The sequence below is a fragment of the Nerophis ophidion genome, linkage group LG26, assembly GCF_033978795.1.
Source record: "Nerophis ophidion isolate RoL-2023_Sa linkage group LG26, RoL_Noph_v1.0, whole genome shotgun sequence".
Classification (NCBI taxonomy): Eukaryota; Metazoa; Chordata; class Actinopteri; order Syngnathiformes; family Syngnathidae; genus Nerophis; species Nerophis ophidion.
The window spans coordinates 18,905,891-18,923,136 of NC_084636.1; the positions used below are offsets into that span (position 1 = coordinate 18,905,891).

At 41.0% G+C, this 17,246-nt stretch overlaps 1 protein-coding gene across 1 annotated transcript in view; it reads left to right on the top strand.

Moving 5' to 3' along the window:
* The window catches only part of si:dkey-21p1.3 (collagen alpha-1(I) chain), a 99,361-nt gene that overhangs the window by 81,184 nt on the left and 931 nt on the right, over window positions 1-17,246 (top strand). Inside the window, exons 37-50 of the mRNA XM_061887784.1 lie at window positions 1,977-2,030; window positions 2,105-2,212; window positions 2,423-2,476; window positions 2,545-2,652; window positions 5,446-5,496; window positions 5,581-5,634; window positions 5,724-5,777; window positions 7,369-7,422; window positions 7,534-7,641; window positions 7,743-7,796; window positions 13,659-13,712; window positions 13,808-13,861; window positions 13,943-13,996; window positions 14,107-14,160. Coding sequence (XP_061743768.1) covers window positions 1,977-2,030; window positions 2,105-2,212; window positions 2,423-2,476; window positions 2,545-2,652; window positions 5,446-5,496; window positions 5,581-5,634; window positions 5,724-5,777; window positions 7,369-7,422; window positions 7,534-7,641; window positions 7,743-7,796; window positions 13,659-13,712; window positions 13,808-13,861; window positions 13,943-13,996; window positions 14,107-14,160 — 915 coding nt within the window. The remainder of the gene's footprint in view (window positions 1-1,976; window positions 2,031-2,104; window positions 2,213-2,422; window positions 2,477-2,544; window positions 2,653-5,445; window positions 5,497-5,580; window positions 5,635-5,723; window positions 5,778-7,368; window positions 7,423-7,533; window positions 7,642-7,742; window positions 7,797-13,658; window positions 13,713-13,807; window positions 13,862-13,942; window positions 13,997-14,106; window positions 14,161-17,246) is intronic.

The window sequence follows — 17,246 nt, forward strand, 5'->3', positions numbered from 1 at the left end:
GGCCCGTGATCTGAAACAAGAGGAATTGCTTTTCAGGCATGTAAATCACAAGACAGAAAAACCAAGACAAGACATCCCTCACCGCGGTGTGACAACGAGGGATCACCACTGCTCATTCATGTTATCATGCTCCTACTGTGGTGTTTCGCTATGTTTTGAAACATGTAGGAGATAGCTACCTCTTTTTTGGGGGCATTTTAGAAGAAGTCATGCAGTGTATCTACATTGACACCACTTTCTTTACCGCAAAAGGTGCTTGTGCATGGGAGGGAGACTGCACTTACGGAGTTTTTTTCATATAAGAAATATACAAACCCCGTTTCCATTGGAGTTGGGAAACTGTGTTAGATGTAAATATAAACGTAATACAATGATTTGCAAATAATTTTCAACCCATATTCAGTTGAATATACTACAAAGACAACATATTTGATGTTCAAACTGATAGACATTTTCTTTTTTTGCAAGTAATCATTAACTTTAGAATTTGATGCCAGCAACACGTGACAATGAAGTTGGGAAGGGTGGCAATAAATACTGATAAAGTTGAGGAATGCTCATCAAACACTTATATGGAACATCCCACAGGTGTGCAGGCTAATTGGGAACATGTGGGGGTGCCATGATTGGGTATAAAAACAGCTTCCATGAAATGCTAAGTAATTCAAAAACAAGGATGGGGTGAGGGTCACCACTTTGTAAGCAAATTGTCGAACAGTTTTAGAACAACATTTCTCAACGAGCTGTGGCAAGGAATTTAGGGATTTTATCATCTATGGTCTGTAAAATCATCAAAAGGTTAAGAGAATCTGGAGAAATCACTGCACATAAGCGATGATATTACGGACCTTTGACCCCTCAGGCGGTACTGCATCCAAAACCGACATCAGTGTGTAAAGGATATCACCACATTGGCTCAGGAACACTTCATAAAACCACTGTCAGTAACCACAGTTGGTCGCTACATCTGTAAGTGCAAGTTATAACTCTACCATGCAAAGCCAAACCCATTTATCAACACCCAGAAACGCTGCCGGCTTCGCTGGGCCCGAGCTCATCTGAGATGGACTGATGCAAAGTGGAAAAGTGTTCTGTGGTCTGACGAGTCCACATTTCCAATTATATTTGGAAGCAGAGGATGTGGTGTTCTCCAGAACAAAGAGGAAAATAACCGTTCGGATTGTTATAGGCGCAAAGTTCAAAAGCCACCATCTGTGATGGTATGGGGGTGTATTGGTGCCCAAGGCATGGGTAACTTACACATCTGTGAAGGCACCATTAATGCTGAAAGGTCCATACAGGTTTTGGAACAACATATGTTGTCATCCAAGCAACGTTATCATGGGCACCCCTGCTTATTTCAGCAAAACAATGCAAGGCGACATGTTACAACAGTCTATTCAATTGAATATAAGTTGAAAAGGATTTGCAAATCATTGTATTCTGTTTTTATTTACAATTTAGACAACGTGCCAACTTCACTGGTTTTGGGGTTTGTAAATAAATCGCAAAACATTGCCTGCAAAATGGTGCTGAGTGATGATAAATCACAATGCACAAGCTAAATAAATATAATTGCATCTTCTCCCATATCGTGGGAGCGTTTTGATGATGAGCAAATATTTTGCCAAAAATAATGGAGACAGAGACGCAAAATGGATTGCACGCCTCATTCAGCTCACTTATCAGACACGACCCATTTTCCATAAGTTTAGCTGATCAGTTTTGCTTGTGCTGTCAAGTTTGCACATGTTTTAGTACACCCAAACTTAATAAATTCAGCCCTAAATGTAAGCTTAATAACTTTTCTGTAGCCTCGGCCGACGATACAGTAATACCTACCAGTGAATTTAAAAATTAGATATTGGGTTTCACTATGTAAAGTGCTTTGAGTCACTAGAGAAAAAGCGCTATATAAATATAATTCACTTCACTTCACTTCACCTACTGTATTCTCTGTGAATCCTCATCTGTAGGGTCCAGTCGGACTCAGGGGGGCTGAGGGACCACCCGGACTAAAAGGCATACCAGTGAGTAAATAGTCACTTTTGTGTCTAAATTAAACATAAGCACGCAAACACACCAACCATGCATTTTATTTCAGGGTGATAAAGGCGGCAAAGGACCTCCAGGTCAGAGAGGATCGAAGGGAACTGAAGGTGACCGTGGTGTCAGAGGTCCCCAGGGAGTGAAGGGTGCTCCAGGGAAACAGGTTTGTTTCATACATTTTATTTTGAATACAACAATATCAAAAATGATCTCCATCAAGATTATGTCAAACCAAATAGTACTACAGTATTAAAGAAAAGGAGCTACCCGCGAAGAAAACATGTCATATGTCTTGAAAAGGAGCAAGAAGAAGCTCATGGTATCCCCACTGAAATTCACTGAATGTGCATGACATTCTCCTCTTTACTTACAGGGTGATACTGGTGTACAAGGGGGCAGAGGTGGGCAGGGATCGTCTGGACTCAAAGTTAGCTACTTTCTTTCAATGTTTGATTGAAAATGTAAAATGAGTAATTATTAGAATACATTTAACAGGGTCAACCAGGCCAGAGGGGTCTCCAAGGAATACTTGGACAGTTTGGACAAGCAGGAGAAACTGGAAAACATGGAGCAAAAGGACACAAAGGTCTTATAGGACAAAAAGTTAGTATGTTTATCCTCTTGAGACCCTCCTTCTGAGACCAAGCAATATGTTTTTTCCATCTATAAGTGACAAGTATGTCATGGCCTTTTTTAAAATGCAAAACACTCAAGGATATAAACAGTTGTGCTATGAAGAGGACATCACATGCTCTACAATAATATGTGGTCTGTTAAAGTTGTTCTATTGAAATAGAAGATATGTCTTAAAATGGGTGACATACTGACTAGCATGTTTTTAAGTTTATTGTTTCAGTTTATGTGTTTTGAAAGGTTAAAATTGAGTATTTAATCCAGGCCTGGGCAATTATTTTGACTCGGTTGTGTACACTAGTAAAAAACCTCACAATTATGTCTGATTGAATGCTAAAAACTTTGAAAGACCGCCTGAAAAAACGTAATGGAATTTTAAAATGTTTTACCCCGCCTTCCGCCCGAAAGCAGCTGAGATTGGCTCCAGCACCCTCCGCGACCCCGAACGGAACAAGCGGTAGAAAATGGATGGATGGATGAATGGATGGAATGCACAACAAAGGAAAAGACATATGTGTTCTTGTCACACGTAGGGATTGTGAATAATAGGCAAAATTACCCCCAAAAAGTGCCATTCCCCTGTAACAATCAATCAATCCATGTTTACTTATAAAGCCCTAAATCACTAGTGTCTCAAAGGGCTGCACAAATCACAACACAAACCACTATGACATCCTCGGTAGGCCCACATGACAATGATGACTATGAGAACCTTGGAGAGGACGAAAGCAATGGATGTCGAGCGGGTCTAACATGATACTGTGAAAGTTCAATCCATAATAGATCCAACACAGCCGCGAGAGTCCAGTCCAAAGCGGATCCAACACAGCAGTGACTAGGGATGATGTTCGTTAAGAAATTATCGAGTTCTAGCCCATTATCGAATCCTCGTATCGAACCGATTCCTTATCGAATCCAGATAGGTTGTTGTGTGTGCACTGAGTTCCAAAAGCCATAGATGACTGGGCTGGCACGCTGTTTATATTGTAGCGTCCAGAAGAATTTCACACCACGTCTGACGCTCTTTTTAAACTTTTATTGAGCAACCTATACGAACACAGCTCAACTTACCTCGTTCCTTCCACACGCACGTCTATCCTCACTCCTCATTTCGGCAACAACGCTTCCTCCTTCGCCAATTGCTTTACAGGCGTGCAACGTTCAAAACAATGGGAATTCTTAATATATCACACATTAAAGAACACAATATCAACCTCAGCAGGTTGTTAGACTATGGAGGAAAAGCGGACATAACTGAGGACAGACAGCATGCGGCCGTTATAGGGTGAAGGTTTCAGGTGAGAGAGGATGCTAAAGGCACTGGTGAAGCACACTATGGAGAAGAATGGGACTAGCAGGGTACAGAATCCATACGCACAACGGGGCAAGAGAAGTCGACTTTTACTGTTGTTCTAGCTTGCTATGCTAATGGTCGACAAGACTGACTTTGAAACTAAGGAGAGGGAATCTGGTGTGCTTGATGGAGAACTTGCCCCGCTGTTCATTTCGGACACAGAAGATGAAGACTTTGATGGATTTGATGATGAGGATTGATCAAAAAAATAATGTGAGTACATTGATAAATACTTCAATAAAGTACAACCCAACTCAGCTTTGCTCCTGCTGCCTTTTTAAAACAGCGTCCATGCATGCCAGCGTATGCCCAAAAATACGCTTCGCCTTATTTATGCGTTAAATACAGAAATAGTAAGCGTAACTGACACTACGCCTTTTAATACGGTGCGCCATAGGGTCACGAAAATACGGTATAGTGGCTTCGATAACGGGAGCCGGTTCTCAAAAAGAAATTCGAATCCATGGAATCGTTTTATTTTCTTAATGATCAATCGGGAGAACCGGTTTCAAACATCATGCCTACCTGTAACTGTACAGGCAAAGTTACATTTTAACATTTGTAACTGACAGGTCAGTATAAAATTAGGGGAAACACTGCATCATATCATCCAACTAAAAGTATAAATCATATACAACAGTATATAAATCAACAAAATGATTCCGGAACGGTGCTTCACGGTGGCAGAGGGGTTAGTTCGTCTGTATCACAATACGAAGGTCCTGCAGTTTTGGGTTCAATCCCAGGCTCGGGATCTTTCAGTGTGGAGTTTGCATGTCCTCCCCGTGAATGCGCGGGTTCCCTCCGGGTTCTCCGGCTTCCTCCCAAGACATGCACCTGGGGATAGGTTCATTGGCAACACTAAAATTGGCCTTAGTGCGTGAATGTGAGTGTGAATGTTGTCTGTCTATGTGTGTTGGCCCTGCGATGAGGTGGGGACTTGTCCAGGGTGTACCCCACCTTCCGCCCAGTTGTAGCTGAGATAGGCGCCAGCGCCCCCCGCGATCCCTAAAGGGAATAAGCGGTAGGAAATGGATGGATGGATGGATTCCGGAATGCTGCCACCGCTGCTGCTCACTGCTCCCCTCACCTCCCAGGAGGTGGAACATGGGGATGGGTCAAATGCGGGGAGTAATTTCACCACACTTAGTGTGTGTGACTATCAGTGGTACTTTACTTTACTTTATATAATGTGGAATTAAATGCATGTCCCATTTGGGGCTGTTACTATACTTTGCCTTTTTTAATTACTGGTAACCTTCAGTGGTAACATAAAAACTGTCTCATTAGATCACGGACATCTCACCTGAAACAAATGATGATTTAACTCAAGTTTTGTTTGCCCTATTTTTTTATATATAATGTTCATAATTGTTCCTATGTTGCATTAACCTCTCCAATAATTTCAGGGGCCCCTTGGCCGCATGGGTACCCCTGGACTTATTGGGCCATTCACACCAGTAAGTATCAACACCACTTTGGGTAAAATGGAAAATAGCAATAAGGCTTAATTTGACATTTTTTTATGATTTTTTTTTTTTTAGGGTTTACCAGGCAAAGCAGGTCCTGACGGAAAGTCTGGGAATACTGGCCTAAAGGTGAAAAACGAAATATAGGGAGATGTTATACTCTTTTTAGGACAAGCAATATTTGATTCTTTCTGTGTTTGATTTTTCATGTTAAACAGGGCAATGAAGGAAAGAAAGGTCATTTCGGTCCTCCAGGCATCAAAGGAGACATGGTGAGGTCTCATGAATTGCCCTATGGGAAACATTAATTAGGAAATACTCTTATTGGTTAGTTATTCAAATACAAACCCCAAAACCAGTGAAGTTGGCATGTTGTGTAAATCGTAAATAAAAACAGAATACAATGATTTGGAAAACATTTTCAACATATATTCAATACACTGCGAAGACAAGATACTTAAAGTTCAAACTGGAAAACTTTATTTTTTGCAAATATTAGCTCATTTGGAATTTGATGGTACAAGTGGCAAAGAAGACTGAGAAAGTTGAGGAAGGCTCATCAAAAACTTATTTGAAACACCCCACAGGTGAACAGGCTAATTGGGAACAGGTGAGTGCCATGATTGGGTATAAAAGCAGCTTCAATGAAATGCTCAGTCATTCACAAACAAGGATGGGGCGAGGGTCACCACTTTGTGAACAAATGCGTGAGCAAATTGTTCAGGAACAACATTTCTCAACGAGCTATTGCAAGGAATTTAAGGGTTCAGAGAATCTGGAGAAATCACTGCACGTAAGCAATGATATTAAGGACCTTCGATCCCTCAGGCGGTACTGCATCAAAAAGAGACATCAGTGAGTAAAAGATATCCCCACATGGGCTCAGGAACACTTCATAAAACCACTATAGCTACATCTGTAAGTTAAAACTATGCAAAGCGAAAGCCATTTATTAACAACACCCGATCTCATCTAAGATGGACTGATGCAAAGTAGAAAAGTTTTCTGTGGTCTGACGAGTCCACATTTCAAATTGTTTTTGGAAACTGTGGACGTCGTGTCCTCCGGACCAGAGAGGAAAAGAACCATCCGGATTGTTATAGGCGCAAAGTTCAAAAGCCAGCATCTGTGATGGTATGGGGGTGTATTAGTGCCCAAGGCATGGGTAACTTACACATCTGTGAAGGCACCATTAATGTGAAAGTTACATACAGGTTTTGGAGCAACATATGTTGCCATCAAAGCAACATATTTTTCATGGACGCCCCTGCATATTTCAGCAAAATAAGCCAAGCCACATTTTTCACGTGTTACAACAGCGTGGCTTCGTAGTAAAAGAGTGCGTGTACTAGACTGACCTGCCTGTAGTCCAGACCTGTCTCCCATTGAAAATGTGAGACACATTTTACGTATTATGAAGCGTAAAACACGACAACGGAGACTGTTGAACAACTTAAGCTGTGCATCAAGCAAGAATGGGAAATAATGCCACCTGAAAAGCTTAAACAATTGGTCTCCTCAGTTCCCAAATGTTTACTAAATGTTTTCAAAAGGAAAAGCCATGTACCACAGTCGTAAAAATGCCCCTGTGCCAACTTTTTTGCAATGTGTTGCTGCCATTAAATTGTAAGTTAATGATTATTTGTAAAAAAAAAAGTTTCTCAGTTTGAAAATTTAATATCTTGTCTTTGCAGTCTATTCGAATGAATGTGTGAATAAATGTAAGTTGAAAAGTATTTGCAAATCATTGTATTCATTTTTTATTTACAATTTACACAACGTGCCAATTTCACTGGTTTTGGGTTTTGTACTACCACATTGACACACTGTGCTTTTGGTAAACAAACTTGTGAATTTCCCCAGGGAATAATGGGTGAAAAAGGGGCAAAAGGATATTCTGGAATACAGGGAACAACGGTGAGGGTTTTTTTGTTTTGTTTTTTAATCAATAAATATAAAGTGATCACAAAGTACTTTTTAACTGTGCATTGAGATTTTTACATTTAAAAAGTGGAAATTTTCTGTCAGGGAAAAATGGGACGTCTGGGCTTCATTGGGCCACCTGGTTCCAAAGGTCAACCTGGACCTGGTGGTCCTCCTGGTACGCATGGAAATAAAGGGATTCAAGGAACAACAGTAAGAAAATACTAGTGCCCATCATACATCATACTGCAAAAAAAAATAATAATAATTGTTTAAATAAGGTATATGATAATGTAGATGTTGTCTTTTTAAAGGGATGGTCAGGTCAGCCTGGAAACAAAGGAAACAAAGGAGCCCCTGGTGAAACTGTGAGTTAGAAACTATATAATGCTGTGTGATGAAATTGTATGTACTATGTAATCCTAACCCATTGTTAATAAGGACAAACAGTATAAAAATAAATGGATTAGTCCTACAATGTACATTACTTTAATACAATGTAATGTAATGTGATTTAATATAATGTTTTGCTATACTATGCTATGCTGTGGTATGCAATGTTATATGCTATGCAATTGAGTTAAGGCAAACCTTGGAAAGCAAAGGCTGAGACAACCATTTTGAATGTTCACTTTTTCACACAAAAAGACAAACAGCAATGGGGGAAAAAGGAACCAAAAGAGCACCGCAACATGCAGTATAAAAATAGTGATGTGTATTTCTGGTTTGTCATCCTCGTCCGGACAGAAAGGCGACATGGCAGTGCGGTTGGGTAAAAAGAGACATCAAAGACGCTTTACTGAACCGAAAGTTGCTTTATTACAAGCAAGTGTCATTATACAGGACTGCAGTTCCTGGAGGAGGTCAGGTAAAAAAATGAGTCACTCCTAACTTGGAGGAGCCGAACCACAGTCTCATATTCCTTCTTTCTATGTCTGGGTGTGTGTTAATTCAGGAGAGTACAACCTGACCATGTAGGGAGGTGTTTGTGTGTAAGTGACTGGGAAGACAACAGATATATACCATAACTTAAAAGCATAGAATCTTTCCTCCAGGATAGAGCTATAACTTTTGTATTTCGAAGCCTGGTGTCATTGCTTCTTCTCGTAAGAGAGCTAATTCCAGTCTACATGCGAATGTCCAAATAAGGACCCTTATTTTATTATGGGCTCAAACATTATTTGCTTAAACCTGGTGGTTCGCTTTCTTCAAGTTGAATATAAATATTCACCATATGTAGAACATAATATGAGTTAATTAATTCACTTCAATAGTTGAGAGCGGCGGTTAAAGCACTGGCAAATGAAATAACAATGGGCGCTTAAAGCACTAGAAAATGAAATGACATCAATGAGGGATGTCTACATAAAAGATCGGAACAAGAAAAAAAGTGCAGAATACACAGAGAGAAACAGTGAAGACAAATATACAAAAATAAATAAAAACAATTCACATCATTCTGGTGCTGCTTAGCCACTAAATAGTTACATGGCTAATCACTAAGTTGTGACATCTGCTGCATGTAGCTCCTTGCAGCGTAGTCTGAACCAAAACCAACACAACAGTAGTTTGTTGTATATTTTATGGTCATGTGGTGGGTGATGAGCCGAGGAGACGTCAACACGGAATCGTCGAACAAAAAGATTTATTTGTTTCAGCGAGTCTTGGACTGGAGCTGCAGTCTCCAGGAGAAGCAGTGGGTCGAATCTCTTCTCCGACTCTTTGTGGTTCCAGCCTTGGTGCCGATCAGACTGGCCTGTCTATCTTTCCTTGACATTATTCCTGTGATCAGTTTGAGTCGGGTGACCACCAACCCCTATCCTCTACCGCTATCTGTGGGGCTTTCTGCCTGATGTTGCTAATGTTTTTTAGTATGTCTCCTAAAATCCAACTGCTGCTGTCCTTTAAATTCCCCAATGTCCTTTCTGGAGTGCTTGTGATAGACATGCATGCCTTAATAGAAGAATCCTTTAAAGGATTCTGTGACCAAATACAAACACATGCTAGTTAACAATCATATAAGAAAATTGTACATAGTATAATTCACCTCAAGGTCAAAAGCATCGATATCAAAACTGGATTATAGAACCCAACAGTAAGACAGACCTAATAGTAACTCCATCGCACGCACAATGGGCACCACCTGGCATATTACCTGGCTTGTAGGAGAAGTGAATGAAAGTTTCGACAGAAAATAAGGATCTGCAATAAGAGAGTCAGAAATCCATGACCTTTCCTTAGGACTCTCCATAACTCTCCCAGTCGACTATGTACTACTGGAGTAAACCCCTTCCCTTTTTCCTGAAGTCCAAAACAGTCTTGACCGTGTAGGCAGGGTGACCGTTGACGAGCTTCGGAGGAGGAACGACTGGAATTAAGAGGATGAGTGGAGACTGGTTTAGGACGGTACCAATAAGGGAGGGTGAACCTCAGCAGTGTCACTAGGTGTAAAAAGAAGGGCCCCTAGATGGTTCCTGTGATGAGACTGTGCACAGCATGCGAACAAAAATTTTGTGCACTTTTGCAAGATATTTTTGCTCACAACTTTTTGTGTATTAGTATTTTCTGTATTAGAATTACACAACAAACACTGAATGAGTGAAAGTGAAAGCGTAAGAATACTTTAATCATCTTTTGGGGACGGCGTGTCGAAGTTGGGAGAGTGGCCGTGCCAGCAATCTGAGGGTTACTGGTTCAATTCCCACCTTCTACCATCCTAATCACGTCTGTTGTGTCCTTGGGCAAGACACTTCACACCTGCTCCTGGTGGGTCCTGGTTAGCGCCTTGCATGGCAGCTCCTGCCATCAGTGTGTGAAATACTGTCAAAGCACTTTGGGCTCCTTAAAAAGGGGTAAAAAAGCGCTATACAAGTACAACCATTTACCATTTTATAGGCATGATATGGCCCAAACACATAAGGACAATGTTGTTGCATGGATAAGTTAGCAGGCAACTTGCAAACAGGGGAAACGTTGCACAGATGATAGCAGTGTAAACCGGCTTGCACAGCACTACAGAGTTGAACAGAAAACAGAGGAGGTTCTGGTGGAAAAAAACTTTCCTGGCTGGAAAACAGGGCTGGATGTCCACCCAAAGAGATGTTAGTCTGTGCATAGCCTCTTTGATTCAGAATGATTGCACTTGCAATATTTTTTGCTTACAACTTGTTGTTACTGTATTAGAATTACACGGTAAATACTGAAGAAATCGAAATGATTGAAAAGCAATATTGTTAGTTTTCTGTTATTACTGTAATGATAATTTAAGGCATTTAGACCACAGGATGGAATGGAAGTAAGCTAGGAAAAGTAAGTCTTTGTCAACAACTCCAGTCAGCAACCTCATCCTGTATGGCCAGTGACTTGAAGAAGAGGAACCCTTCAAGTACTCTGGGTCCACACTATGCAAGGATGGCAGTTCTGCAAGGGAAATTAGAACAAGATTTGGCCAGGCCTCATCTGCCATGATAAGACTGAATGTGACCTGGAAGAGCAACTTCAACAGCCTCACTGTACAGGTTCTTGGTCGTTTCGATCCTTCTATAAGGATGTGAGTGCTGGACACTCACTGCTGTCACTGAGTGAAAAATTCAAACGTTTGAACACAAGTGTTTCAGGAGGCCTCTACGCATTTCATACAAAGAGCACAAGACCAATGACTATGTTAGGCAGCAAGTTGACACCCATACTAACAGGCAAGGGCCCCTACTTTTAACAGTCAGGAGCCGCAAGCTTGCCTGGTTTGGCCATATTTCTTGGAACGACTTCTTACCCAGGTCCATCCTCCATGGTGAAGTCGAGGGTAAACTTCACAGAGGCGGACAACACAAGGCCAGCCTAGACAACATCAAAGAGTGGAATGTCGTTTGTGCACGGACATCATATCTTTGGGTGACATCCAGCCCCTCTTTTCCAAGCAAGAAAGTTACTTTCCACCAAAACGTCCACTGTTTTCAGGTCAAATCTGTAGTGCTGCGCTAGTTCGTTTACACTGCTATCATCCGTGTAATGTTTCTCTGTTTGCAAGTTGCATGCTAGCTTAATCATGCAACAACATTGTCCGTATGTGTTTGGGCCATCTCATGCTTACTAAAGATGACAAAGCTTTCTTACACTTACACTTTCAACCATTTAGACCAGGGGTGTCAAACTCATTTTAGCTCAGGGGCCACATGGAGGAAAATCCATTCCCAAGTGAATTGATTAACATGGACCCCGACTTAAACGAGTTGAAAAACTTATTATGGTGTTACCATTTAGTGGTCAATTGTACGGAATATGTACTAAACTGTGCAATCTACTAATAAAAGTTTCAATGAATCAATCAAAGTGGGCCGGACTAGAAAATTAATGACATGATAACTTTAAAACAAAGACAACTTCAGATTTTCTTTCTTTTACTTTGGCCAAAAATAGAACAAGCACATTGTAAAAAAGTACAAATCCCAAATAATGTTCTTGACAAAACATTTCAAGTTAGTTGAAAATTCTGAGGCAAAAAATGGTGCAGTTACAAAACACAATGATAACACAATGACCTTAGACTGTCACGTGTGGGTCGCATTTTACTTCGGGATCGTTCCTCCAGTGCAAACATGGACACTCCGGACAACAACGTAAAGGTAAGATGATTTAATAACAAAAACACTGGTACAAAAACAGACAAAATACACAAAAGAAACGCGTGCCGAACGCACGGAAGCTAATGCTAACACTAGCACAGGTTCGGGAAACAAGAATAGCATACGTGATTGTTGTTTACCGCAAACAAGGGACCAAGACCGTCTGACGGGACAAGGCAGGTTTAAATAAGAAAGTAATTAACAAAAACAGGTGTGCGTCTGGAACCCGCAGCAGGTGAACTTAATACGTTACCATGGTGACCAAACCAACTCACAAGGTGCACAAACAACAGAGGGAGTCCAAACCAACAGAAAATAACTAAACTAAACGTGATCCAGACCACGGATCATGACATAGACTGTCTCAGTATATCTACAAAGCCACCAAATAAATAATAAATAGATAAAATGTCTTCTAATCTAGGTATCAAATCCCTAATTTGTTGTTTCCACATATTAATCCTGTGCTAACTCAACAAACCATACAAATGGCATTAGAAACTATTCAGAGACTTGAGTTACTCTTTGCGTTCACTTTTGTCATTTTTGTCTGAGACATTTTGGGGCAATGATTGCGCCAAATAACGATGTGTTCAAAGCAGGTTTTACATTTCATTTAGGTCGAGGGGGAGGAGCCGTAGCCACGCTTTATTATGTACCTTTTGCTTGGTCTGTTTGCTTGCCTACCAGAATTGCTATTGTGACATCCAGTGGACACATTTTGAAAAACAGTTTTTTTCATTGAAAATCTTCAGCTCATTTTTATACTGCGCAAACTCAACTCGCGGGCCAGATAAAATCTGTTTGCGGGCTGTACGTTTGACACCCATGATTTAGATGTATTCATTGTTATGTAATTCTTATAAAGTGTCAAAGTTGTGGGCGAAAAGATCTTGCAAGTGCAGAAAATCACACGATCCTTTTGTGGTGCTAAGCCCCCTGTGTTCCTCAAACCGAGTGACACGTCTTCAGGTAGCCTAATCAATAGTGGGGTTGACAAAGCCAAGTCTGACCGAGAACTATCGGTATGGTAAAAACATGGAAAATGTTTACAAAAAGAGTTAAGTTGAGTAAAAACACAACAAGCAGGAAAGTGCAGTATCAAAACTCTGCAAAGAAACGGCAAAGGCAAAAAACATTTTTTAATGCACATCCTGCTGCTGCCGAGCGTCTAAACCAGGCCAGTTGCCAAATTGCGAAAGCTGGTGATTATAGCTCTCCCCAGTGACAGATTCCTAAAGAATCTGAACATTTGGAGACACAAAACAAAGTCAAAAGCATTAATGCCAAATTGAGAAAGCTGGTGCTTATAGCTCTCCCCAGTGACGGATTCCTAATGAATCTGAACATTTGGAGACACAAAACAAAGTCAAAAGCATTAATGCTAAATTGCGAAAGCTGGTGCTTATAGCTCTCCCCAGTGACAGATTCCTAAAGAATCTGAACATTTGGAGACACAAAACAAAGTCAAAAGCATTAATGCCAGATTAAGAGTACATACTTTCCCAGGAAGTTGTCTTGTGTTATGTGCTGTACTGCGCAACAGTATGTTTTGTTTTCCTGTGTATTTTATATTATGAGGACTCAGTAATAGGGTGTCTTTTATAGGGACTTGAAGGCCTACGAGGGAAGCCTGGACCTGCAGGGAAACCTGGAATACCAGCAAGTATCCCAATTGACACATATTTAGAATTTTTTTTTAAAAACTATTTTGGCTTGTAGAAATTTTGGGTAATTAGCATCTGTTTCATCTTCAGGGTCTGAATGGTTTGGACGGTTTACATGGAGTTCAGGGTAATGAAGGATATCCAGTAAGAAAAATATGTCATGATAAATGTATCTGTTCTTTTTATATTTTCTTCAACTGAATCTTCTTTTTTCTTGAACCAAAGGGTCAAATTGGGTACACAGGAAGTCCTGGAGCACCGGGGAGGCCCGGCAAAAAGGTTGAATACACTTCGATAGCATGGATGCTTTGAACTTCTTACCATCTATTTTTTTGGTTTGGAGAGCCGTATTAGTATACGATATAATATTTCACTATATAATGTCATAGGGTACCCCTGGACCACCTGGGATCATAGGGAACATTGGAGCACAAGGCTTGAGGGTAAGTTTCACTACAAAACGCAACTATATCACATGTGCATAATAGGCAGAAGAAAATAAAATCATAATAAAAAAGGAATGTGTATAAAATGCGCATAAAACAAAAGCTCATGTTTTCCTGCACATCACTCTGATGACCTTTTTCCTAACCCTTTAAAACAACAATTGACAATATACAGATAAATTTATACAAAAATATAATACATCCTCACATGGTTACAAAAATAAATCCACTGAGCATTTCATTAATTGTAGAAAATGTAAATAAATTATTTAGTTTCCTTACCATTGTTTTTCTTTAAAGCTTTTAAGGCCAATTTAGAGTCACCAATTTTCATTTTCTTAATGAATGTTTAAATGTGTCACATGTTTTAAAAATTATTAAATATTCCTACTACATATTTGTATTATCTGTGAAGGATGCCAACTCGTCTACTCACTCCATTAATGTTTTGAATGTTGATCTGCTTGATCAGAAGTTTGGAAGGTCTGTCCATTAGAAAGTGCATTTGAGCTGTCCATCTTCGCATTATTAAAATGGTGGAGGTACCGTCTTTATATATTTGAACAACTTTATACATTTTCATTATAATACATCACATATTTTACATTGGTTTTTTTTTCTTTACACCATGTCTGAAAAGAAGTAGGAAGAAGCAAATGTGGAGTGTAACAGTTATGATTGATAAATAACAAGCGTACTTTATTTAAATGGACCTATAATTTACAATAAATCCTTACCTTCTTTACCGTGGTCATAGAGGCGACGGGCGGGGTTTGATGTACTTGTTGCCCCACGGCTCAGCGCCTGTACTTTGGAGTTGAACCCGGTGGACGTGAGGGTAGTGAAGTGTGAAGTGAATTACATTTACATAGCGCTTTTCTCTAGGATAGCCGAAGTGGTGATCAAACCTGGAACCCTCAAGTTCCTGGCACGGCTGCTCTACCTACCGAGCTTCGCTGCCCCATAGCTACCCCGGTGGTAGCTTACCTCCACCTATGGGTCGGGGAACTGGTCCTGACTGTTGTTTGTTGTTACGCACCAAAACTTATTTCAGAGTACCCACACTTTTTGGAGTCCCCATAGGGAGAAATGGAAAGGGCTCCCTCAGGGACTTCAACGCTCACCTTGGCAAAAACAGTGAGACCTGGAGAGGCGTCATTGGGAGAAATGGCCAAGTGGATCTGAACCATAGTGTTTTTTGTGATTGGACTTTTGTGCTTGTCACAGATTGTCCATAAGAAACAACATATTCAAACATAGGGGTGATCATATGTGCAATTGGCACCAGGATACCCTAGGCCACAGTTCAATGAGCGACTTTGTGGTTCTATGATCAGATTTGCGGTCTCATATTTTGTACACTGGGGTGAAGAGAGGGGCGGAGCTTTCTACCAATCACCATGTGGTGGTGAGTCGGCTCTAAAGGTGAGGGAGTATGCCGGACAGACCTGGTAGGCCTAAATGCATAATAAGGGTCTGCTGGGAAAGTCTGGCAAAGTCTCCTGTCAGAGAGAGTTTCAATTTCCCTCTGTGGAAGAAATTTGAACATGGTACGAGGGAGGCGCTCGACATTAAATTCGATTGGATCATGTTCTGTGCCTCTATTGTTAAGGCAGCCGATCATAGCTGTGGGCGCAAGATGGTCGGTGCTTGCCAAGGCGGTAATACCAGAACCCTGTGGTGGACACCAATGGTAAGCTAAAGAAGGAATCGTAACGGGTCCTTTATGGCTCATGGCAGCAGATCGGTACCGACTTAAAGGACCTCCTCAATCCGACCTACACGTCTTCCAATAATGAAGCAGTGCCTGGGGACTCTGTTCTGGGGCTGAGGTTTTTTTTTGTGTGTTTTTTTGTCATGAAAAAGGGAGTTTTTTTGGGGTTGGTGCACTAATTGTAAGTGTATCTTGTGTTTTTTATGTTGATTTAATAAAAAATATATAAAAAATTATTCTGCGGGCCGGTACTAATCGACCCGTGGCCCGGTAGTTGGGGACCACTGGTGTAACAGACCGCCTGATTGTGGTGATCTGATCCCTTTATGATCAGCGTCAGATCTTTATCTGCATTACCGGCAGTAAGTCAGACCCGTTTCCAGGGAGGGTTGGACTCCAAAAGGGCTGCCCTCTGTCTACTGGGTGGGGCGCCATCGCTTGGTTGGGGAAGTGATCCTGCTCCAAGTGGAGGAGTATAAGTATCCACGAGTGAGGGAAGAGTGGATTGTGAGATCAATAGACGGATCGGTGCAGCATCTGCAGTGATTCAGACCCTGCATTGGTCCGTCATGGTAAAAAAAAGATCTGAGCTGGAAGGCAAAGCTCTCATTTTACCGGTCTATCTTCGTTCCTATTCTCACCTACGGTCAAGACCTCTGGGTTATCACCAAATGGACGAGATCACGGTGCGAAGCGGCAGAAATATGTTTTCTCCGTCGGGTGGTCTGTCATTTGGGGGGAGCTCAGAGAAAAGGCGCTGCTCCTCCACATCGATAGGTGCTGGATGAAGTGGTTCGGGCATCCAGTCAGAGTGCTCCAAGCCCCGAACACCCCCTTGTGGAGGTGTTTAGGGCACGTCTGACCAGTTGGAGACCACAGGGAAGACTCCGAACACGGTGGAGAGACTATGTCTCCCAGCTGGCCTGGGAACGCCTCGGGATCCCCCCGGAAAGAGCTGGACGAAGCAGCTGTGGAGAGGGAAATTTGTATTTATAATTTCTCCGTCCTGCACTAACAAAATAATTTATCAAATCCATCAACAGCATTATCATATGTACTGTGCATACTATTATATTATTGTTACTCCTGACAGCATGTTTGAGTGACCAGTTGTTGAGAGGCAGAATTACCAGGCTGTAATTGTAACTGACCAAAATTGTAAAAAAGTTTAACATACTTTTTTTTTTTTAACAATTTCATGAAGAACATGTTAATTAACAAAAAATGTAGGTGGTCAGACTAATATACACTACCGTATTTTTCGGGCTATAAGTCGCAGTTTTTTCATAGTTTGGCCGGGGGTGCGACTTATATTCAGGAGCGACTTATGTGTGAAATTATTAACACATTACCGTAAAATATCAAATAA